Raw genomic sequence first — 24,870 nt, 5'->3', positions numbered from 1 at the left:
CAAGCTCATACTTTTTTCCCCGCTCGTGGAGAAACCGCGGCTACAGCGCTTTCGCTGCTGCCCTTCGCCCGGGGCGGGCGCGTTTTCCCGGATTTTCCCAGGCCGGGCGGACCCGCCCCGGGGCCGCACTCAGCGCCCGCCGCTGCTCCGATTGGCGCGGCGGAGCCTCGGGGGCCGGTGACGCTCGTCCGGGGCGGTCTCGCCGCACCTCCCGCCCCCGCGGTGCTCCCGGCCCCCGCCACCATGCACCGCTCACTCCACGCCTGCCGCCGCCTCGGCCGCTCCGCCGGCCTCCTCCTCTCCTGCCCGCCGGCCCCGCTGCCTCCCGCCACCTCCGGCCGCTGGATCCCGGCGCCGCCCCGCGCCGCCATGGTGAGCCCCGGGCGGGGAGCGGGGAGCCGTGACCTCTAAGTGCCACCGCCGGCCGCCGCCGCCCTCGCTCCGCCCCCGCCCGCAGGGAGTGGGGAGCGGGCGCTGGCAGCGGGAGCGGCGGTCTCCGGCAGGGCCGGGGCTTTAGTCTCGTGTGTTGCTCCGTCGGGAGCTCGCCAGCACCGGGAAGGCGAGTCCGCCATCCCTTGCCGGGCTTTTGCGGCCGTTTCCCGCATCCTTCCTGCGGCGGGGCGGGAGGCGGCGCCGGGCCCGGCTCGGCCCCGCTCGGCAGCGGCTCCCGGGCAGGCCGGGATGTGCAGCGCGCAGCTCTCCCGTGGCACTGCCCGGGATGAGATTCACGCCCGAGCACGGCCCTGAGCCGTCGCGGTGTGGCCGGGCAGGGCGGGCATCCTGCCAGGCAGGAAAGGTGTTGGTGCAGGACCTGCTGCACAGAGCTGTGCTGTGCGGCAGCCGCTTCCAAGCAGGAATTTTAGGCGTTTTCTTGGAGCTGTGGAGGTGCGAATAACAGAAAGCTGCATCCTCGCAGGAATGGGAATATTCGCCACTGGAGTAGCTCTGGGGCTTCCTGAAAATTAGGGAGCTTTCAGCTGAGAACTGCCGGGTACCTGTAGCAGGCATCATCAGTAGATATTCGTGTATAATCAGTTGATTGTCGGGCTCAGACGCGAGTGGGACTTGATTGTTGCGTGAGGTTCAACATAGAAACAGAAACACTGTTTGGATAAGGAACTTCAAATCTCACTGCTAACACGTAGGATGTTGCATGGAAGCCTTCGTCTCAGGTGCATCTTTGTGAGTTCACTCCTTAAAACAAGGAGGTAATTTAGACTGTCAGAAGAATTTCAGCAGAAAGCGGCGTGTTCGGGATTTTATCGGTTCCTTAGTTTACTAAAATAGTTAATAGATTTATCTAGAACATTAGTTTCCAATCTGTGATATTGATTAAGGTGTAAAAAGTAGCGTTTAAAAGAACAAGCTTCCCAACGAGTGAAAAAGCTTCATGGTGGGTGAAACTTACCCTGCATAAGAAAACTGGTGTCAGAGCAGAATATGTAACTCAAACCACTGGCCTGTTGGACGGTTCCCTTTTTTATTTTGCCACTTGGCGTCATCTGAGAAAAACATTATAGATCATGGCCTTCGTTCATTTGCTGAAAACCTGGTATTTATGAATCTGATCTGCAATCTTACAAGAAAGAGAGATGTGTTTTGCTCTTTGCAGGTCAGAAATGTGACCAGTTCTGTGTGTATTGTGAGTTCCTTGAGTTTAAATAACAGCACTAGTTAAAACATCCCTCAGTGAATTGGGAAGTCAAGCCACTGTTGAATTCTTACAGGAAGAGCTCTGTATATTCTTATGTAAAAGAGGAGTGACCAAAAGATGTACTAACCAGTATTTAAGTTAAAAAAACAGCCTCCCAACAAACCCAAGGCATGACTTTTTGATGTTTGTAGAGAATTTTTCAGTAGCTAGAGTTCTTTTAAAACATGTTGTGTAGATCCAAGGTAACATTTATGCTGTCCTGGTATGCTTATTGTGTTGCCTTAACTAACAGCTAAATTGCACAAGATGTTTTAAATGAAATTGTTATAATGCTCCTTCTGTAGGTGAACATTGTAAAATATTTGAGTTTGGGGTCTAAAAGGTAAATTTCAGAATTTGTGACTCAAATTATGTTACAAAAGAGAAACAGTGCTTGAAAATGAAAACATTCTTCATCTGATAAAGGAGGGCAGTTGAACAGAAATTACATATTCTGATGGCCTCAAAAGATTGCTTTTGACATGCTAAAAATGATGGTTCTTTGAATTGAAATACTTCTATCCAAAAGTTGCTGTATCCATATATCGGAATGTAATTTTTCACAGGAAGCATTATTGCAGCAGTTCTGCCGTTTGAGTATCTCTGGTGTGTTATGGTGCAATCAGTTCTGATCAGTTCCCTGCAACAAGGCAAAAGTACAGTTCTATTTGCCTAACTCTGTAAGCTTTAGACTGTGTTTGGGTTCTAGGGATTTTGGAGGGCTGAACACACCTTCCCAGGCCTCCTAAGAAAAAAAAAAGTTCAGTAAATGTGAGGAACAGTAGTTGTGAGCAGGTCCTTGCTTGTAGCTAGGATAGAAACTAGGTGAGCACAGGAGATCGCCTTGGCTTGTGGCAGAGTTTCCAGGTCTCCTTTTGGCTTTTCCTGAGCCCGGGGGAATGGGGGAGTAGAGGGTTGATGCGAGTGTGCTACTGATGCACCACTTTACAGCTGGTCCTCTGGGTCAGGGAGTGACTGCTGAAACTGCTTTACATACAGGAACTGGGACCTTCAGCTCATAAAGCCACTCAAGAGGTTGAATTCTGGCTGAGGAGAGAGGGAATCATGTGTGTTACATTCACATTCAGACAGTGGCTGCTGCAGCGTTCTGAGAGTAATGCTGCAGCTCAGTTACTTCAGTTTGCATGAAAAATATCACTTTGCTTTTTTACCTAATGGCACCTGGTGCACTAGGAGTCAGCAAATGACATTCTTCTTAAAGTACCTCACCATGTTAATTTATGAATTTGGAATTGTCTAGGAACGTTGTTGTTTTTTTAATAGCGATTTCATTGCTGAAAGGTACTTGAACGAGGATGATCCGATCCTACTTATCTTTGTTTCGCCATTGTTGACATTAGAATTATGTAAGTTTGAGGAATGAGTTGTGCAACTGGTAGCTTTTTTGTCTAAAAGGTTACAGGTAGTTTAACTTTTTATATTGTTTGAGGGTGAATACTTTTGGTGATTAAACCACTGATGATATTGAGAGCTAGGCTTGGAGCTGAATTTGGTTCTGCTTATCCAGCTCTGTGAAAGCTGGCGTTGTGTGCTTTTACAAGGTGCCCAAATGTCAAAAGCAGGCATTTCAAAGACTGTGAGTCAGTGGTCCCAACTGTTGGAATATTAATGTGCACACATGTACATTAAGACCCAAAAGCATCCCAATTAAACATTTTTGGTAGTAATATACTAAAGAAGCATTTACTATGTTCTGTTTTTTGTTAGCATGTAAATGAATGCTAAGTGACTCAAGCAGGACAAAGAGGATTAAAGAACATAGGAATTATGTACTCTTCCACACTAAGCTTTCTGTTCTTGTGGAGTCAGTGCCTGGGAGAGCATCAGCCAAAACACAAGATGTGGGGAGCAGGACAGCCGTGTGAGAGCTAACCCTTGTTGTGGACCGGGCTGCAGTTTCTTCCAGCTCACAGGCACCACCTCCTCTGGAGTACTCAAAGTGAGCAGGGCTGATGTCTCTGGTATGTGACTGATGGTACCTGAAGGCAGAGTGTTTCCATCTGGATGGGAATGATGCTTAGGATAATAAAAAGGGTGGGACACTTTCCCCTCCCTGCCTGCAGCTTGCCATCCATGGTGATGCAAACCTGGGCAGGCAGAAGGTCAGGGCTGCTGGAGAGGGTGTTCTGGCCAATACCCAGCTGTGCTTCTGTCCAAGAACACTGAGACCCACTAAAGAAGGAGCAAGTAAAATGAACCAAGAAGAGAGAGGAACAGTCTGACTTCAGAAGTGGACTCCTAGGGAAGAGTAAGAACTGTGTGAACATAGACGATGCTTTCCCCATTTTCTGACTCAAACTCTTTATGTATTTGGTACTGGTGTGGCCATACCTCGAATCCTGTGTCCAGTTCTGGGCCTCTCAATTCAGGAAGGACATTGAGGTGCTGGAGTGAGTCCAGAGAAGCACAGTGAAGCTGGACTCAGAAGGGTCTGGGTCACAAGTCCTGTGAGGAGCAGCTGAGGGAGCTGGGGTTGTTTAGCCTGGAGAAAAGGAAGCTCAGGGGGAACCTTGACTCTATTAATGGGTTTGTTTCGCAAGGACTCACCCCTGAGGGTTGTGGTTAGGTCAGGAACTCTGCATTGTATATGTATATACCCTGCCTACAGGGCTGGGATTGTTTAACTTTTATCCATGATAAAGACATGAAAAAGACTTTTCCCCCTTCCTGAAGACTCTGAAAGAAGATAATCTCCTGTTGTGGGAAAGTAGGAATACTTTTCTCACAGAAAATTGCGACTTTGCTGACCAAGTGGGTCAGCACTTGGAAGTGGGAAGAGGAAGAGTAAACTGCTCTTGCTTCCTGTCCAGTTCCAGAATCTTTGTAGAGATGCTTCTGAATGTGATCACATCATCACAAATGAATAGGCTGTTCTACAAAAAGAACCATTCAATTTTTGGGGGGAATGTCACCTAAATTAATTTACTTATGCCTGTGTTAGATAATAACAGACGCTAGGTGGATATATGACACAGAAATATTACCATACATAAATATTGCACAAAATATACCTAGATAGAGTTCTTTGTGTTACACAGCTAAAGAGCAACTGTGTTCCTGGTTTATTAGGCCAGAAATGACAATTAGTGGTCAGTAACTTGGTACTGGATTAGTCAGTTGCTCCTTTCCAGTATTAAGTGTCCCATGCAGAGTGGATTTCAAACAGGAATTGTGTTGCCCATGTGTTGATCAGGCAGATGCTGCCCGAATTCTTACCATGCTTCTTCTTCAGTTGGGTTTTAACAAAATGCTGTTCTGTAAATTAATTACTAATTTACTAATTCTTTGGAAAGGAGAAACAGAGTCTTTTGTCAGGATGAGGCTTCATGCAGTGGGCACCCGAGGTCTTCAGCCACAAGGGCTGCCTGTCACCATGGGTCAGCTATGGTACACAGTTTGTAGTTGTGGCTTTTAGTGAGACAGGTGCTCAAACTAGAAGAATGTCTCAACTTTGAAGATCTAATTAGAATAATACCTGTGACTAGGTGCATGTCTTGGCTTTGTATTTTTTTCCCTCTTCTTTAACATCTTTTTCTTGACAACCTGCTTTCAAAAAGAATATACTGATTGCCAGTGTTTGAATTATTTTTCCTTTCCCACAGTCTTCTCAAGAGGCTTTTAGGATAGAATATGATACCTTTGGTGAACTGAAGGTCCCAAGTGACAAATACTATGGTGCCCAGACTGTTAGATCTACAATGAACTTCAAGATTGGAGGTGTTTCAGAAAGGATGCCAGTAAGTATTTCAAATCTGTATTCTCTTCTTCTCTAGAGTATGTTTTGGATGTGAAAGTGGATACCTTCCTCTTAAGCTTTTGCTGGAAGTGTGAGCAGCTTTGAATTTTAACTAAAGGTAGAAATTTCACGGCAATATATTATTCTGGTAGAGATATTTCTTGTTGCATTTAAATAAATTGAAAATTGCTTTTGAATAATTATATGGTGCTGCTTTATTTTTTTAATAAACAGAATGAATAGAAATCTGTCATCTTTACAAAGATGAAAAAGCAAATGGAATAATTTGTCTGATGTAGCATTTATATAGTTTGTTGTTGAAGTTGTCTAGCATAGCATGTGTTGATCTAAACTTATGATGTGTAGCTGTGCATAGACCATTAATGTGCATGTGCTTTGTCATAGACTGAATTTCCATGTACTGAAATGTGTCAGTTTTCCCTCAAAAGGCTGTTTTAGAAATGGAACCAGTTCTGATACATGTAACTTTTGACACACAGAGCATACCTGGGCTTACAAAAACAGCTGTGTACTGCCCTCTGGACTGCTTGGATGAATGTTACTGTTGGTGGGAGCATAGGTCAGATGTCCTGATTGCTGTCTGGTTTGGTTGATGGACTGCTGCTGGATTTAAGAGCAGAGGAGTTTGGTTTAGAAGTAGACACGTGCTATAAATTGCTAACATGTCCTTTTGGGGGGAAAGAAATTGTGTACTTAAACTTACCCTTGTGTCTCAGGTCCAAGTTATAAGGGCTTTTGGCATCTTGAAGAGAGCAGCTGCTGAAGTAAATCAAGACTATGGTCTCGACCCAAAGATTGCTAAAGCCATTGTACAGGCAGCAAATGAGGTAGGAACCAGCTGTTCAAAATACTGAAACTGCCACTGTATTTTTGTTCAGCTTTTCACAGGAGGTTGGGGGATTGCATTTCTCAGATTGTTAGAGAAAAGCATTTCCTGTTAGTAAATCTTGTTTTCCAGAGATCATTTACTTAATATAATATTCTACTGTTTTCTTTCTGGCATGTAAAGAAATGATAGAATGTTCAAATGCATGTTGATAAATGCCACCCAAGTGCAGAGAGTTCTGAGTGACCATTATTTGAGGTGTAATAATACCAGGTGTTTTGCTTTGTATAAATCAACAGAGTTGTTTATCTAGAAGCATTTTTAACAGAGTTTTCTTGTCCGGACTAGCTTAAAAATATTTCAGTGTTGGCAGAAGCCGTATACTCTTCCTAGACCCAAGAGTTTTGGAGAACTCCAGAATATGTCCAGGCTCTTCTTGTGGTCTCTAGGGTTCCCCTAGTTAAAGGTGGATTAGAAGTTTTGGTGGATTAAGGCTCCTTAGTTGAGAGTCATAAATTCTGAAAGTTGTTTGTGGCTCTTTTTGTTGTGTTTTGAAAACACCCCTGCTATGATACCCTTTCCCTCACCTCCAAAATAATTTTCTAATACAACTTAAATTGAAAGAGGAATCAAGTTACTCTTGAAGGTGGGAATGTTGCCTCTCTATAAGATGGGAAATACAGAAGATCCTCTCTTGAAAAGCGTGATTCCAGGAGGACTGATGTATCCTGATAATCTGGTTATCTAGCCTCAGAGTTGTGACAACAGATCCTTTGCTTTTCTGAGGCTAGTATGTGTGAGAGTGATACTTCTGAGCACAGATTCTGATACTATCAGAAACGCATCTTTAGAAAACTCTCTGAATGTGTCTGACATTCAGCAGGCTTCAAAAAATGTTGATCAAACAGGAGAGACTGCCTTACAGGAAGGAGGTGTTTGATACTAGCAGCCGTCTGCTGGCTTTGTTGATGCAGCATGTAATGTGTACAGGTGTCAGAGGTCTGGAACTTCCCTGGATGAAATTTCTTTATTGAGAAATAGCAGAGTCCAATTACACAGAGAGAAGATGTAACCTAAAGCACCTTTTGAAAATATTTTCTATGTCTGTAGAACATGAAATCAAATTCTATATATCTCTGTATTTCACAATCCAGTGTCTTCAAAAAGCATAGCAAATGGTTTTTTCCCTGTTAATATCAAGTATTACATAAAAATGTAATATGTAATAGTGTAAATTCCCTGATGTTATATGTAGATTTCAAAATGTAATGGAGAGCATAATTTTAATTATGCAATAAAATTTTCAGATTTAATGCTTTTACTTTTTTTTCTTGTGGAACAACTTTCTTTCTTTTTTCTATTGTAGGTAGCTGAAGGAAAATTAAATGATCACTTCCCTTTGGTGGTGTGGCAGACTGGGTCTGGAACTCAAACCAATATGAATGTCAATGAAGTCATCAGCAACAGAGCTATTGAGATAATGGGGGGCACATTGGGAAGCAAAAAGCCAGTGCATCCGAATGATCATGTTAACAAAAGCCAGGTTGTTACACTTGTTTTATACTGCTTTTAATTGCAAAAGTTCTGTGTCTTTGAATTGTAAATTTTGAGTTTTCTTCTATCCACTGTTCAGATTTAAAAAAAAAAAAAAAGTTCTGTGGACAACTTTGGCAACAATTTTCTGGTTTTTTCAGTTAAAATGAACTTTGTTTGTCAGCGACAGTATGATTAAAAACTTCAAATTCATTCACGATAGATAAGTTCATACATGATGTATTAGACAGAAGTGGCTTTATGACAACCACTGCTACAGTCTTAAATTAAGTACAGGTCCAGTTTCTAAAAGTTGGATCATGGTAGACATTTTTATTATACTTCTCTCTTAAACCTCACCTACCTTGAAGGAAAGATTAAACCACTGACTTGGTTGTGTTCCTTCCTGATCCTTTGTGCTTACTCAGTATTCTGTGAACTATGGATTTAACATTATCACAGCAACACATGCATGCTTTAAAGTTGCCTGCAATTCCTTTACAATCATCTGTCCATTCATTAGCCATCTCTCATAACTACTGCCTTTTCTTTTTTTTGTCCCAGGGTTGTTGTGAACAATCTATTAAATTTAACTTTCTGTGGGTGTAGTCATAAAAAGTTGATTTATCAATAAGGAACTGACCTTGTGGAACACCCCTAAGCTGCTTACTCTTAGTTTAGTTTCTAATTGTTTATGAGATAAAGAGAATAAAGCCACACATGTACATCTTACAGCAGCAGTGGTGAGAAAAGCTTGTAAATTAATTGCTTGAATTTTCTCCACAGAGTTCAAATGACACTTTCCCAACAGCAATGCATATTGCTGCTGCCCAGGAGGTTAATGAGGTCTTGTTACCTGGACTAAAGAAGCTACAGAATGCACTCGAAGGGAAATCCAAAGAGTTTTCCCAGATCATAAAAATAGGGCGCACTCATACACAAGATGCTGTTCCACTTACACTTGGACAGGTAAAAAAAGAATTATGCATTTCTTTGGAAAATTCTTGTAAATGTGTTGGAGGAAATTAAGTCAAACTTAAGGATGCCTAAATTAAGTTGATGGTTTAAGATAAAATATAGAAAAATGGCTGAATCTCAGCCTGAGTATTTTCAGTCTGAACTGGAATTTGCTGGGTATGGTATACACCAATACATGTGTCATAATTTTTCTTAATTTTTTTTCCATATGTGTTTTACTTCTAAAAGTAGTAAAATATAAATTGTTTTAAAATGATGTTTCATTACTAGATAGCACAGCAGTTTTTCTGTTACACTGACATTGCAAGGAAAAGGTAGTAGTAGTCTATAATCTGTAAATTTATGTAAGTTATGTTCTGCCAACACAGAAAACTACTAAGTATTTTGAATGAAAATCTTTGATACATGATCTTGTGTGTATGTATGTGTATATATATATAAAAGATGGCAAATCCTACCATATTGTCAGAAATGGCTTATATTACAGTAATTTAGTAATGAATTAAACTGAATTGATAGAAATCCAGGTAGAATTTGTGGAGTTTTTCCAAGAATGCACAGGTGGGGTTTTTACTAAGATTAAGTGAACAAAGCCCGAGATCCATTTCTCTGTTTGTACTTTGAGAACATTAGTGTCATCTTGGAGCTGATTTACTATGGAATCAGATCCTGCTAAGTACACAACTGAGATAAAAGGCAAGAGAAAGATGCATTATATGCACATTTTTATATAGTCAGATTGGTTTATGTTTAATTGTTGGTAGCATGGGAGCAGTCTTTTAATAGAGGTATGCTTTCCCTCTTAATGAAACATGCTTAGATTGGGTGCTCTCAGGTTTTTAAAGAAATTAGTCAAATCGTGTTAAAAATCTAAAGTAATCTAGATGCTTGTTCTTGGTTGTTGTCTTCGTTCCTTAACTTTGTCCTCCTCTCTTTCAAAGGAATTTAGTGGCTATGTGCAACAAATTAAATATGGTGTGGCTAGGATTGAATCTACCATGCCAAGAGTGTATCAGCTGGCAGCTGGAGGGACTGCAGTTGGCACAGGATTGAACACAAGAATTGGCTTTGCTGAGAAAGTTGCTGCTAAAGTGGCTGAACTGACGGGTGAGGAATGATCCTTGGGAGTGAGTTGTCAGTAAAGCAGTGTATGTAACATACAGTCAAATTCAAACTAAATCTTTCCAGTTCCCATACTTCTCATAAGCTTAAATTGTATTTATATTACAATGTGAAACTTTTGTTAATGTGTTATATGCCTTCTACTTTGGATTTTTGTGTTAATGTGTTTTGATGATTATACTCAGTACATTGAAAGGGACTGAAATGATGGTGTTTATCCAAGCAAGGCTGTTTGGATATGGATACAGTTTCAGACTTCTATTATTAGCCCAACTATAATGGTTCTGTTTTCATCTTTGCTCCTCTGCCTCTCTTAATTTACAGTGACTTGGTGCAAAAGAAGGGAAAAAAAACACTTCCAAAGCCACTCTGGTTTTTTCATATGAAAGAGTAGAAGTTAACTGATTTTTTTGATTCTGTCTTTATAGATCTTAAAACTTAATTTACAGTGCAGTTGAGTTTTTTGACCTGTAAACCAGATCTTTTGTGTCACGGTATCAGTTTTCAAAATGCCCCCCAAACAAATGAGTACATATGTCATTTACTTTTGCTGTGAAAGCTGAAATTGCTTAGTTGACAGCATTTTTGTTTTGATGGATCTATTATTCACTGTCTTTCAGAGGGTCAAGAGTTTCTTGTACCCTGTGAGAGAAGTAACTTCTTTTAAACAACAGCTGCCAGGAGCAGTACAGGGCATGTTTTGGTGATGTTAGGAAGCTTTCCCATGTCAATGGAATGTTTTCTGTCCTGTGTGGGCAGGTTGTATGCATAGGGCAGACTCCTGAGGTTCCTCATGCTCTTACAGAGAGTGGTTATTGGTGAGGACAAAAGGAAGAGTTTGGATGGATCTCTGTAGCTGAGAAGCCAGCTGTGCAGTTCACAGGCCCATGCAAATTGTGTGGGATTTGGTGTTTGTTTGGAAGTGCAAAACACTGGAAGTTAAGGGAATTATGCTGCTCTCCTTGGAACTGGTGCTGAAAGCTCAGATCAGTGGTTCTGCGGGCAGAAGTCCAGCCCACAGTCAGTCCTTAGTGATGTCTGTAACCTCTCATAGCATTCTGCTGGGACTGTCCTTCCAGGGCAAAGTACTGAAGGAATGTTTTTCATCATGGAACCTAGGCTTGCATCTCAGGCATTTAATTAACATAAACAGAGCTGTTCCTTCCATCGCTCCTGTCCTTTTGCTGTTGGCAGGCATCCTCCTAAGTCTCAACCAGCTTTCCCATGTTCTGGCTGGTTTATTGTTCCCTTCCAGTGCTGATACTGAGATGAGTTCTTCTCTAAGTAGCCAATTCCATTGTGATTACTTCTTACTTACCCTAATGCCTGCACTGCGATGCAAAACCATCTATTTTTATAACCGAAAGCATCACAGCAATTAACAAATTAAAGTTTCTAACTTGATTTAATGCAAGAAATGCCTAAGTTGGGCTAACTTCTGAAAGATAATGGACATTCACAAAGTACTGTGGTGCAGAAGCAATGCTTAGAATGAAACACACTATGAAAGCATGAAATTTGTACCTTTGTTGTAGGTAGATGCTCAAATTTTATACTCTTCTATATTTCAGTGACTTTTGTTGTGTATTTTTGTATTTAATTCAATTTGATTAAGAAATGTGTGTGAAGAAAGCTCTAGAGGAAAGAGATGATCTTACAGTGTTAATAATTTTTAGTTTTTATTAAGCTAGTTATGTGTTTGTCTGATTTATGTCCGCAAGGAAATGCTTCACTGGTTTAATGTTTACACCTCTCCTTGTAGGTTTGCCTTTTGTCACTGCTCCAAATAAGTTTGAAGCTCTTGCAGCTCACGATGCTTTAGTGGAGCTCAGTGGAGCCATGAACACGGTGGCGTGCAGTCTGATGAAAATAGCTAATGACATTCGCTTCCTGGGCTCTGGACCACGCTCTGGACTGGGAGAGCTCATCCTGCCTGAAAATGAACCAGGGAGCAGCATCATGCCAGGTACAGAGAAAACATACAGGGAAAAATGACCTGTTTGGTTTTTTTTTTTTTTTTGGACCACTGTCTCTTAACAGATATTTACCAAACACCATCACAAATGTCAGTAAGTCCATGATTCTCTCAGGTTTTATCTAGTGCTGTATTTTACCAAAACCTGTGTTCATAAAAATGCTTGCACAGCTGTGGGCTGGCAAGTGTGTGGGGGAGAGTAGTATCTGTACGAATATGGCTTTATTAATACAAGCATACTTCTCAAAGCCTTCCTTTAGAATTGGAAGATCTTTACAATTTTAGGTAAAGGCTTTTCTGAAATAATCTTTAATCTGTGAATTGAAGCAATACCACCATGTAACTTGACTTCTGTCTTTACTTCCTAGCATGATTAGTGTTATGCACTCACATTTTCCCTTCTGCAATGATCCTGTTGTATGGGAGGATGAGAAAGAAAGGAATAATACTAGAAATCATTCCTTTCCTCTCCTAAAAAAGTATTTATATATGAATATTGTACATCCAATAACTATTTTAAGATTGTTCCTCCTGTGTGGTAAATTATAAAAGAAACAGCTCAATGAGCATATCTGGCTCTAAGAAAAGCAAACAATGAATGTTCTGACTAGGATTATATCTAAAAATTAAGTCATAAAACAAACTTGTTGGGAGGCCACTCTAACTTGGTGTGTGTGTTGGGTTTGGTGGGGGGTTGTTTTTTTATTTTTCTGTTTTGTTTTTTTTTCTGATAAAGTGTACTAACTTTATCACAAGTAATTGTGACAAATCAGTAATACTTTCCTTGAGCTGAGTGAGATTTGTTAGTGATCTCCCAGAAATTCCAACTTGCACATGTAAAGACAGGTTGTAATCTCTTGACTGTTACGAACTGAGGTAATGAACAGCTCTTAGCTCATGCCCATGTGATCCAGCTCTGAGTCTTGGGAGACTGCTGAAGCAGCCATAGCTGTTTTACAAATTCTAGCTGAAAATACTGGAATAGTACAGTCAATTTAATATCATTTGTGGAAATACTTTATTTTCTGTGGTGCACAGATACAGAGGAGTAAGACCAGTTATCTCTTAAAAAACATTTTCTATTGAATGTGATTTGGTAAACAGCTGCTGGTGGTTGGTTGGTTGGTTTGTTTTTCCCCTTCCTTCTCCTTTGGTAACCTTTTTCTTTCCCTTTCACAACCAGGAAAAGTGAATCCTACCCAGTGTGAAGCTGTGACTATGGTGGCAGCCCAAGTTATGGGAAATCATGTTGCTGTTACTGTAGGAGGAAGCAATGGACACTTTGAACTGAATGTCTTTAAGCCCATGATGGTAAGTTCATAAAGTTTTACATATCTAGGACTTTATATGTAATTGTTTGTACAGTCAGATAATTTATGGGCAGAACCCCCCTCAGTGAATACTTGAATACTGGCAGGGTTGTGCATCTGCAACATCCCTGGGCAACCTGTTCCAGCATCTCACCACCCTCACAGTAAAGAATTTCTTCCTGATACCAAACCTGAAGTTCCCCTCTTTCAGTCTGTACCCATTGCTCCTTGTCCTATCACTACAGTTGCTGACAGAGTCCCTCTCTGCCTTTCCTGTAGGCCCCCTTTACATACTGGAAGGAAAACAGCCTGTTAAATAAGTTGATATTGTAAGGAGGGCACTGGTTATGAACAAAGGTACCAGAATGTGCAACTGGTAATACCTGAATTAAATAATTGGTATTTTGTTCTTTGTCTTGTTAGATTAAAAATGTTTTAAACTCTGCAAGACTTCTAGGAGATGTGTGTGTTTCTTTCACTGATAACTGTGTAGTTGGAATCCAAGCCAATATGGACAGGATCAACAAACTGATGAATGAATCTCTGATGTTGGTAACAGCACTGAACCCACATATAGGTAGGTTTAAGGCTCAAAAACTTCTCAGAACATACTGAAGTAATTTGTGGTAGCATTATTTTGTACACTTTATTTGTATTGTCACAATGTCTGGAGGCCAGGTCAGGTCAAAAGTTACTTTACTTCAGCATCACCAATTGCTGTTGTAAAAGGTGTGTTCTCCTTGTAGTGGCCATGCCAGGGTATTAGAAAAATAACTGATGAGAGTCAAAAGGAGATTGGGAGAATTCGTGTACCTGTTTTCCTAAATTGACCTCTAATAATGATGAGTGAAATATTACAATATGAGATTTTTTATTTAAAGGACAATGCTGTAAAAATCTTTGAGCTAAATTAATTAAGACCACAATAACAAAATTTACTTTAAGTAAGGAGTTGGTGTAAACATTTGGTACATTTCATTTCCTGCAAATTGCGTTAAGCAGTAATAGCAATGCCTAGCAAATAATTTTCCAAAGACTGTGTCACACTTTACTCTCACCTCTAATGAATCATCTGAAATTGCGAATGGATAACTTGTTGATTTTGTTTTGTAACAGGATATGATAAAGCAGCCAAGATTGCCAAAACTGCGCACAAAGAGGGGACAACGTTAAAAGAAGCTGCTATAAAGCTGGGGTTCCTTACATCAGACCAGTTTGATCAGTGGGTGAAGCCTAAAGATATGTTAGGTCCTCAGTAACTTCTGTACAAAAAAAAGTGTTCTTAATATAAAAAAATAAATATTATATCATAGAATCCATTAGTTGGAAAAGATCTCTGAGATCATTGAGCCCTACCTATGACTGAACACCACCATGTCAACTAGACCATGGCAATAAGTGCCATGTCCAGTCCTTCCTTAAATATCTCCATGGACAGTGACTCCACCACCTCCCTGAGTAGTCCATTCTCATGTCTGTTCACCTTTTCTGTGAAGAAATTATTTTAATGTCCAGCCTAAACCTCCCCTGGTGCACCTTAAGACTGTGTTCTCTTGTCCTGTCACTTCTTACCTGGGAGAAGAAACCAACCCCCACCTGGCTACAGCCTCCTTTCAGGGGGTGGTAGAGAGCAATAAAGTCTCTCCTTAGCCTCCCCCCAGGCTAAACACCCCCAGCTCCCTCAGCTGCTCATGGGACTGGTGCTCCAGACTCTTCACCAGCTTCGTTGCCTTTTTCTGGGCTTGTTCCAGCCCCTCAATGTCCTTCCTCAGCTGAGCGGCCCGGAACTGGACACAGCACTCGAGGTGTGGCCTCAGCAGGGCCGAGTACAGGGGGACAATTACTGCCCTTATCCTGCTGGCCGCACTGTTCCTGATTCACAGCACGCTTTGGTACACTTCACATGTTTTCCTGGTATTTCTGACACATTAGCTGAGCCGCTGTTACGGGGGTGATTCTACACTGCAAGCCGGCGGTGTAGCTCCAGCAGTGGCTACAAGGGGGTGTGTTGGGGAAGAAAAGCGGAAAAGCGTCCCCGTGTGGGGGCTGCTGTGAGTCCGTGCTGCCCGAGGAGCCCCTGAGCGCCGCCGCCAGCCAGCGGGGCTGGCAGCTCCGGCCGGCGCCGCCGGACCGCGCTTCCTGCTTCCCGCGGCCCTTCCTCCGCGGGGCGGGGCGGGGCGGGGCCGGCCGTGGGCTTCCGGGTCGGCCGGGAGCGCTGCCGCCGCTGCCGGGGTCGGGAGCGACTCCGAGGCACCGCCGCCGCCATGAACCGCTTCTTCGGCAAGGCGAAGCCGAAGGCGCCGCCGCCCAGCCTCACCGACTGCATCGGGACGGTGAGTGCCCGCCCTGGGGCGCCCGGGCCCGCGGAGCGCTGCGCGGCCCGGCCGCCGCCTCGGCAGGGGCGGGAGCGCCGGGGCGGCCCTAGGGACGCGCACCTGTGCATAGGTGTGAGAGAGTGTGTGTGTGGATACTGCGGTGCGTGGGCACAGTGTGTGTGTGTCCGTGTGTGGGTATGTGCATCACAGAACCACGGAATGGGTTGGAGGGGATCTTAGTGATCACCCAGCTCCGGCCCCTCTGCCATGGGCAGGGCCACCTTCCACTCGAGCAGGTTACTCAGAGCCACACCCGGCTGGCCTTGAGCACTGTAATGTGCAGGGATACACGGTGTGTTTTGGTGCAGCGTGTTTGTGTGTCCGCACACGGACACAGGTATGTACCTTTATGTTCATACACCCATGCCTGCGTTTGTGTCCTGTGCCGAGGAGCGCATCCCGTAAATGGGTGCTCACAGTGAGCATGGAAGGCACGGCTCTCCTTACATCCTCCTGGATTTTCTCAGCATTTCCGTCTGCGGAGTGCTCTGACTGCACTAGCTAACTCCTGCCGTGGCAAGTTGAGGCAAGGCAGGGGCAGGAGCAAGAAAATCAGTCTCCCCGTCCAATACAGAAGAGTGTTTTGTCTCTTAGGGGTGAGCAGGGTTGCTGTAGGGTTGATGCCAAAGATATGTGCAGATGGACAGATAGGCAAGCTCAGACCAAGTAAGAAATGCTCAGAAAACACGTGGCAAAGCACTTGACAACTGTTGTATTGGCCTGCTTGCAAAGAAGGTTAAGAAAAAGTGTTAAGATTTATCTTGTAATTTCGTAGTCTTTTTTTTGACTTTAACGTGTATGGGGAAAATGGTAGCATGGTTTTGCAGCTCCCTCTGTTGTAAGCTAATTTGAAGAAGTGAAGAAAGAACACGCAGTTGCTTGAGTATTTGTGTCAGTAAACAAAGGGCAGTAACAGCTGTGGTATAAATGTAGGTTAACTAAGCTTTGTCGCTGGAACCTGACAACAAGAAGTTTCCGTGGAGAAATCACAGTTTTTCTCCCAGAAGATCTATTCTGCTACCCAGTGAAAAGACTCTCTAAATTAAATACCTGATTTTTGTCAGTGCTACCTCCACAAACCTACACATCAGTCTCTTGTGTATGCCACTGGCTGGTATGAGGAGAGAGAGAAGTGGTCATAATGTTTGTCTCGGTGCTTTATCTTACTGACAAAGAATGTTTTAATACTGCTTTTTAGCAGTATTAAGCCCAAACATAACTCTAAATATATTTAGTTAGAACAGTGAATACAGCATCTGATTGAAAATCAGGATTAGCTTATCCATTGTTGTCAGTAAACACTTTGTTGGATGACTTGAACTCCAAAATCCATGTGAGATACTGTTATTAGTACTTAAATTTGCTATTTTGGCAATGTAAGTGAAAGAGCAGGAAGCCTTGTGTCCCTCACAACAACTGACTCCTTATTAGTCTGTTAGATTTTTCACGCTGCTTTTGCCAGTTCCAAGCTGATGTCCATTTTTCTAATATTGAGCTAAATCAAAGGAAAATTTAGATAGGTCAGCAGTCTGCTTATGCTAAGATCGTGTTCAATCCTAGTAGAGTTTTGGGGTACATAAAAGTGTAATTTAAACAGATGTTTTGATTTGCAACACCAGGAATTTATTTTTTTTTTTTTCCAAAAAAATCCTGCTAAATGCAGTTTTAATCCTCTTCTAGTTGTTTGTAATTGCACTGTCTGAAAGTTTGATTATGGAAGACAGCAGATTAACCAAAAAGCAGAATTCAGGTTCATTTTATGCATGTGATGACTTTGGCAACCAATGATGAGTTACAGTGTGGTTTTTAAAACATGAAATCGAGAGCCTGTGCTGGTCAGCTGTTGAGAAATGAAGGGCTGGTTGCAAGCAGACCCCTTAAAGGTGGGTCATCACAGGAAGTGTATAAACCACCCTGTTTCGATGCCTTTCAATTTCTGTGGAAGGGATTAAAATGTGAGACATTTCTGTATACTAGTGAGCATGGGGAGAAACACTTCCTTTCAGTAGTTTGAATTTTATGAATTAACTTTTTATGCCAAGTTATATGCTATCTGGTTTGTGAAAGACTTGCTGCCTTTTCACAGTAGTGGAGTCTCTAGGATAGGTTCTGCTAAAACTACAGACATTATTAGATTTTTTTTATCTTCAATTACATGTGAATTATTTTTGAAGAGAGGTATGTGAGATATTAAAAAACTTATACTATTCCTTTTTAATGTTAAGTCCAACAGTTTGGAGGCTCAACTGCTGTGGCTTCTGGGGTGTCTTCTATCTTAGACACATTTTGCTCTGCCTTTTGAAAGAGTCAAATTGCTTTGTAAGATACCTTACCATGTTAGTTCAGTGATAGTTAGCCATTAAATGGCAGTTGGGAAATGTGTTTGGTGAGCAGTGATTAATGAAACATTAGTTAAAAACATAGAAAACTCTTAGGCAGTAATCATGCCTATGTTTTGGATGATCTTTCATGTGTAGGCAAGTTTAGTTACGTAAAATTCATTGCACTTAAAGGCAGGATTTTTTCTGCTTGCTGGCAGAGCACAGTCAGATGACCCAAAGCTGTCACGAGGCCGGTAGGAGGAAGGATGCACCAGGAAGTAAAGCATTAATAGTGTTTTTACTTTTTGTTCTTTCTAAACTTACGGTTTTTCAGAGTAGTAAATAGGAAACATAGGAACAAAAGGCTAATAGTTGTGACAACGGTGTTAAAATTCAGGTTCCCTTTCTTTTGTGTAAATTGGGACCCTTGTGTAGCAATGAAACATTCCTCAGTGTGCCTTATTTGTGAGTAATAGACAGAAGCTCTTCAAGTCCTAATAAACAGTCTAGTTTTCTGGATAAATTAGATTCATTCTCCCCTCTCCTGTCCAGTCTCATTTTTAAAAGCTGAGGTCCTGTGTCATGTGTGTGTGAAATTTTTATGTAGTTAATGGATATGGGAGGCTCTGTCTCCACTTCCTGGTAGTACTGCTTGAAAGAATCATATAAATAAACCAAATCACTGTTTTTCCCCCGTGGAGGCTGACCTCAAAGGTGCAGTTAGCTGATGAAGATCTTGAGGAGGTGCCATGCTTTGAACCCACAGGAGTATTAAAATCTCAAATTTTTCTCTTTCTTGCTATTAGTAAAATATTTGGCATAATAGAAAGCTTAATACAAATTTTTCAATGCCAGCTGTGCCCAGGCACTTTAATGTCTTGTGTGGAATGTTCGTATCTGGTGTTCTGCTCAGGATGCCTCTGGCAAAGGCATGTTGCTGTCATAGAGTGGGCTTTTAAAAGGGTCACTGAAACATCAAAATGAAAATCCACATAATTGTACATGCTTAGCAACACCGTTAGCAAGGCAGAATTGTAAATTTGCACTGATCTGTCTTATGCTATAATTGGAATGTCATTATAATCTAATCCCCAGAGAGGCTCCTTGGAATGAGAAGTTAATAAGCTTTATTTTGTTGTTTCCAGAGAAATGCTGGGGTAGTCAGTTCATGTTAAAAAGGCCTTTTATGAATTTGTATATGCTGTTAGAACTACCTATACCCATGCTTGGTTATGTAATTGTCATTTTTAACCCTCTTATGGTGAAGGGTTAAAATATATCCCAAATGAGAGCTCTGTGGAATGCCAGCAGGGTATACCTAGAAGTTTTCCATTCTGCTTTAGTCCGTGGCACTGTGTGTTACCAGAAATTCCTGAATGGAGTTCTAACCTGAGTGCATTTGCAAGGGAGCATCTCAAAATGATGGGAACATGTTACAGTGGCAGAGCTTTCTGCAGCCTCAGAGCATTGTTTCTTGTGCTCCTTGTAGAAGTTGTTTCACTTGGTTCTGGTTTTGGATTCTCTGCAAAATCTAAATTGTTTATAAAACCACTGAGTGGTTTTATAAAGAAACAATTCAGCTAGAAACACAATAAAATGGAGGGTGTTCTTTTTATTGACCCATACCTGAATAAAACCTTAATGAATGTTGTTTTCTTTGTTTTCCCCCTCATGTATTAAAGGTGGATAGCAGAGCTGAGTCAATTGACAAGAAAATTGCTAGGCTTGATGCAGAACTAGTGAAGTATAAGGATCAAATGAAGAAAATGAGAGAGGGACCTGCAAAGGTAAGAATGTTCTATGGAATTTAAGCATGAGAGGATGTGACTCAAACTTCTTGTCATGTGATTTAGCCAGTTCATCTGGTTCTTAAAACTTTATCTTGCCCTACAGATGAGATATAAGGTCCTGCAGGATTTCTTTATTAGACATGCATCTTTGAACAGTGTTTTATTTGTTCCAGAGTGTAATGTAATTCCTCCCTGGGAAGTAACTTGCTTCCCTTCTTCCTTGTTACCTGAATTAAGTCTGGTAGAGAGGCTGTTTTGTTTGTCATCCAAAATAAAAAGCTCTACACTATGCCTAAACAGAGCAGGACAACACATTTTTAAAGGGATGAACTTAGAATATAAAATGTGTCTGAAAATAAACATACCTGATACAAACTGTATTGTCAAAGTGTCTGCTGTGGTATTACTTGATGCTGACCATTGAAATGTATTAATGAAAGCTAGTTCTGATGGACTAAGTTTGACATCTTATTCTCTGTACTGAAAACAGAAATCAGAAGCTAGAAACTGAAAATATTTTCTACTAGAAGTTTTGTGTACTCCTGTTTTGTTAATCATTAATGCAGGCCAAATGCTGAATGTAACTATTGTTAAACTTTTGGCACTAGTAACTGAGAATTTTTTGGAAAACTTAAATCCAATGCATTAGGTTTAAACAGGATAACCAAGTGTAAAGTCAGATATTTTTTCCTAATGTTACACTATTGTGTCTTTCAGAATACAGTAAAGCAGAAAGCATTGAGAGTGTTAAAGCAGAAGCGGATGTAAGTTGAAACCTTTCTGAGCTTGTAGTTAATAAAAGGTTGTTTTCTTTGGGGGGGGCAAAGGCACACTTTCATTTCTCTTTCCAGTACTCTCCTGAGCATTCTTTAGAGAAAAATGCTGAACAAGTCTTTCAGAAGCATCTCCTTACAGATTTTGCATCAGCATGTTTATGATTTATATGTCAGTATATAAATTTGGATTGGTACAAGATGACCTAAGTCTGTTCATTATTACAAATATGTTTGGCTCCTAAATTTTCTGAGAGATTGCCTCATTTTATATTATTGATTGATTACTGTGAGTTGTGTATTTGAGGATCTTGCTCTGGTTTACTGGAAATTTACCTCTTCTTTATGAACACCCTTGAGGACTTGAGCAGATGTAGTGCAGGTAATTGTGGCTCTACAGAGACCCCCAAGTGGACAGGATAGATGGTCCTGTGGTCTGGTCTTGTCTAGTGTCCTGTCTTGAAAGTGTCCAGCAACAGATCCAAAGGAAAGAATATCAGAACATGGCAAGTGTTCAGGAATGTTTCACTGGAATATGTCATAGTCCATGAACTGCAAATCTAAGAAGCTGTCTGATCCAAAGCTCCCATCATCTTGTATTTCACATCCCTCAGATGAATTGTACCTTTATGGACTCACTCAATTACTTGTTAAGTATTAGTGAACTCTTACCATCTAAAATATCAAATGGCAAGGAATGCAGTACTTTAATTAGATGTTGTGAGGAGGAGTGCTTGATTTTGGGCTTTAGGGGTTTTTTTTTTTCTGTTTTTTGACTATGCTGTTTGCTGATCTTCCTTGGTGGGAGTACTGGGCCCCTCATAATAGGCTATTGTCATATCCCTCAGTCATTTCTTTCAGATCTTGTGGAACAGTAATATATGCAGTCATTAGTTGTCCAGAAGGTTTTGCATTTGGATCCTTCTTGTCTATCAGACCTCCTGCTTTTCATGTTAGAAGGACTCATGGTTCATTTTTATGTTTTCGTTCTTTTGTTTAACTTGACATAGTTTACATTCTTGATTTGATACAAGTTTAGCTTCAAGAAGGATGATTTCTTAATTTTTAAAGTCTTTCTTTTCTCTGTGGTTACCCTTAAAGGTTTCCTTTTGGTATGCTATCTTCCCCCTCCTCCCTGCCCTGAAAAACTCCAGTGTGGAACCACTGTGGTTTGGATAACCTGCCAACTCTTCCCTTCTCCTTACAGCATTAGTGAGCATGGCATGCATGTCTAGCTTATTGTGATTAAACTTTTGCTGTATCCTCACCTACTTTGTCAGTCTAGGCAAATATGGTGTTGCTGTCAGTTAAAACAAAGCTTAGTTCAGGAATAGCTTTGTCAGCTTCAAGTACGCAGAAATGCATAATGGCCAGATTTTTATGAAGCTCTTTATTCTGCAATTCTCTACAATAAGTGAAAAATAAAAACCCAAATCTGTTCATATCTTTAGACTACTGCTGCTGCTTTTTCAACTCTTAAAAAATTAGGAGTGTTTGTGGTAATAAATAGTGTGGTGTTTTAAAGTCGTTATTTGCCTTTTTTTAAACAGGTATGAACAACAGAGGGATAATCTGTCACAGCAGTCTTTTAATATGGAACAAGCTAATTACACTATTCAGGCACTGAAGGATACAAAGACAACGGTACTAGTTTATTAATCTCAAACTTGTTTAATTTGTTTAATCAGTGCTAGATTAGATATTAGATACAAGTATGATGTTTGGCTCTTCTAGGTGGATGCAATGAAACTGGGGGTGAAAGAAATGAAGAAAGCTTACAAGCAAGTCAAGATTGATCAGATTGAGGTGAGCTTTTATAGTTTAAATGATTAAAGAACAAAAATAACGTACTGAAATAGTGGTGAGTGGACTATGTAATTTGAAGGTGACTATTTTAGTTCACGTGAGTTTGTCTGCCTTATTTATGGGACCACCATCATAATTCCTTCCTGATTTTTCTGGTATTGCACAATCAGTTGTTTGCCTTATTGTACTGATTATTGTTTCCTTGCTGAACTAATCTTCAATCTCTCCTTTCCTTGCACTTCAGCATAAATGTCAGTGGATACTTCCTGCTGTGGCTTTTTTTGTCCTTTTTTGTTTCCCTATACTAGTAACGTGCATATTAGTCCTTTAATCTCCCAGTTCAAGGTAGTGCCTGATGAAAAAGAACAAAACCCAGAACCAAAGAAACACCAGCCAAATGTCCGCAAGGCCTGGCCCTGACTTCAGAAAATGCATAAACCCCCTCCCCATAAGATCTCTAAATATAATTTCAAGTACGCTGCATTTAAACTCTTACCCAATGCCAGTGCTGAACTCCTTTAAGTTCTCTTTCGTATTGTTTTTTATATATGGCCTGCATTGTAAACCTTTAGGCAAGTATTGTTTCCTTACTTGTACTCAAGTACACTGCCAATAATTATGCTAATATATCTTCTGAATTCTGCTGTGGCACCACTCAGGTTAGTGCTTATTTTCCAGATGGTAGATTTAATTTGTCTGCATTTCATACCTTTTCTGATTTTCAGGTACTCTTGTCCTGAATGTGTGTGTGTTGACCTGTATTATTGCTGCTTCAAAAAAATGGTTTATGCATTAAAAGAATTGAGTGCTTTGTATTTTGGAATTTCTAAACTGAATTTGAGTAAATATGGACCAATTTAAAATGATTCTTGCTTCAGGACATACAAGATCAGTTGGAAGATATGATGGAAGAAGCCAATGAAGTCCAGGAGGCACTGAGCCGTAGCTATGGAACACCAGAGATTGATGAAGATGATTTGGAAGCAGGTTAGGAAGGGGGAGGGTGATTTTTTTGTTACTGAATATAAAAATCATCATACTGTCATTCAGTGATTTTTTATTTCATTGGTCAAATACTTTAAATGTGTTTTAAAAAGCTTTAACAGCTTTTTTTAAACAGTAAAGCTGGATTTGCTTTAAGAGAAGTAACAAGAGCATGAGACAAACATGAGATACCAATGGAATGCTACAAAGCAGGGAAGAAGGTTCTCTCCTGTGTGTGTGTGTATTTCTGACTGATGACTGGTGCTAAGTGAGTCTGAATATAAGCATTCAGTATGAATCCTGAGTCTAAGAGCAGCTTTTCTCTTGCAAAAGGAACTTATTTCAAAATTTTTCAACCAACATAATGTAATTTCAGAACTGGATGCATTAGGTGATGAGCTTTTAGCTGATGAAGACAATTCCTACTTAGATGAAGCCGCATCTGCTCCAGCAATCCCAGAGGTCACTCCTACAGACACAAAAAACAAAGTGAGTCCTTTGCTCTTTAACAGCAAAATACATTTTGTTTGTTTTGGATTAATCACATTTGTGTTGGTTGCTTGATATTTGGGATCCTTAATATTTTGAACAAAACACTGTGCTTAATGTTTTATGTATGTTATTTATGTATTATATGTATGGATGCTAAATACAGAGAATTTGAGAATACAGTGTACTGAATGCTTTTAATTATGTTTAGAAGAACTAGAATGACATTTTGTCACTCCTATCAAACCCTGCCAGTAGAATTTAAGTGTACCATTACAGCTCTAGTCTTAAAACCATAAGAAAGGCTTCTGTATGTTTGCTTTTGGGGCTTTAATAGAGCTTCGTAATGAGGAAGAACACTGATGCTCTTGTTTTGATTCCAGTTGTCACCCAGTGGCAATTGCAGATACAGACACTTTGTAGAAGTAGTAAGGAAGTGTCTGTGAAATGTTCTGGTTGGTGGAGAGTCGTTAACCACCTTCTTCTTCTTTCCTACAGGATGGCGTATTGGTGGATGAATTCGGGTTGCCAAAGATCCCTGCAACATAAATGTTTCAAAAGCACAATGGATATAATGAACTATACTTTCTGAATTGTATTAAGAATCTTTTTTTTTTTTTTTTTTTTTAAATTCTGGAGAACTTGTCCTTCTAGTGTAACCTTAATATCACTACATCCTAGAATGCAATATGAGTGGCTGGTGGTGTTCTTTCTTTGGAGAAAGTTGTTCTACTACTGACTTTTCTGTTAATGGAAAATTCATCGCAGTTCCCTTCAGTGGAAACAGTCAGTCTGATAGGTTTTGATTTCCGTATCTTATGGACAAAGTAAAACGTGAAGACTAGTGGTGGCTGTCGATAGCTGAGGTTTATTTTGACTTTGTATTATGTTTCTTGAGACTAAGACTACACGTTGCTGCTTACTCTCTGTAAAATAGCTCCCTTATTACTACGCCTGTTTGATAAAAGAACTGAAAGCAATTTTTAAACTACTGCAGTCTTGAAACTTTTATGCGATTGTACTTGTAACCTTCTTGAAAACTGCTCGGGTTATCATTAACTTTATGTATTCTATGGAGACATAAAATCACGTAGATTAGCAGATCCCTTTGTGTGGC

At 40.7% G+C, this 24,870-nt stretch overlaps 2 protein-coding genes across 3 annotated transcripts; both read left to right on the top strand.

The window, feature by feature from the left end:
* Positions 1 to 205: 205 nt before the first annotated feature.
* On the top strand, positions 206 to 14,534 carry FH (fumarate hydratase). Of its 2 annotated transcripts, none has more exons than XM_039549711.1 (10): positions 206 to 372; positions 5,317 to 5,451; positions 6,188 to 6,298; positions 7,664 to 7,840; positions 8,617 to 8,799; positions 9,750 to 9,915; positions 11,693 to 11,896; positions 13,089 to 13,216; positions 13,639 to 13,792; positions 14,332 to 14,534. In XM_039549711.1, the coding sequence occupies exons 1-10, from the start codon at positions 244 to 246 to the stop codon at positions 14,472 to 14,474; spliced, it is 1,530 nt and encodes a 509-aa protein (XP_039405645.1). In that variant the 5' UTR covers positions 206 to 243; the 3' UTR covers positions 14,475 to 14,534. The 2 variants fall into 2 exon arrangements, with proteins under 2 accessions (XP_039405645.1, XP_019138154.2); XM_019282609.2 differs by lacking the exon at positions 206 to 372 and adding an exon at positions 3,652 to 3,675.
* Positions 14,535 to 15,398: 864 nt separating this feature from the next.
* On the top strand, positions 15,399 to 24,856 carry CHMP5 (charged multivesicular body protein 5). Its single transcript, XM_010393897.3, has 8 exons — positions 15,399 to 15,548; positions 19,594 to 19,698; positions 20,419 to 20,465; positions 22,025 to 22,118; positions 22,209 to 22,280; positions 23,159 to 23,267; positions 23,641 to 23,753; positions 24,252 to 24,856. The coding sequence occupies exons 1-8, from the start codon at positions 15,480 to 15,482 to the stop codon at positions 24,300 to 24,302; spliced, it is 660 nt and encodes a 219-aa protein (XP_010392199.1). The 5' UTR covers positions 15,399 to 15,479; the 3' UTR covers positions 24,303 to 24,856.
* The last annotated feature ends 14 nt before the right edge of the window (positions 24,857 to 24,870 follow it).

The sequence above is a fragment of the Corvus cornix genome, chromosome 2, assembly GCF_000738735.6.
Source record: "Corvus cornix cornix isolate S_Up_H32 chromosome 2, ASM73873v5, whole genome shotgun sequence".
Classification (NCBI taxonomy): Eukaryota; Metazoa; Chordata; class Aves; order Passeriformes; family Corvidae; genus Corvus; species Corvus cornix.
This window is presented reverse-complemented; position numbering and strand designations above follow the sequence as displayed.

Excerpts from the sequence above, each read along its gene's own strand:
- FH (XM_039549711.1), top strand. The coding sequence starts at position 244 with ATGCACCGCTCACTCCACGCCTGCCGCCGCCTCGGCCGCTCCGCCGGC. Across the intron at positions 6,299-7,663 it reads TTGTACAGGCAGCAAATGAG|GTAGCTGAAGGAAAATTAAA; the intron begins GTAGGAACCAGC and ends TTTCTATTGTAG. Across the intron at positions 8,800-9,749 it reads TTCCACTTACACTTGGACAG|GAATTTAGTGGCTATGTGCA; the intron begins GTAAAAAAAGAA and ends TCTCTTTCAAAG.
- CHMP5 (XM_010393897.3), top strand. The coding sequence starts at position 15,480 with ATGAACCGCTTCTTCGGCAAGGCGAAGCCGAAGGCGCCGCCGCCCAGC. Across the intron at positions 22,119-22,208 it reads TGAAGGATACAAAGACAACG|GTGGATGCAATGAAACTGGG; the intron begins GTACTAGTTTAT and ends TGGCTCTTCTAG. Across the intron at positions 22,281-23,158 it reads TCAAGATTGATCAGATTGAG|GACATACAAGATCAGTTGGA; the intron begins GTGAGCTTTTAT and ends TTCTTGCTTCAG.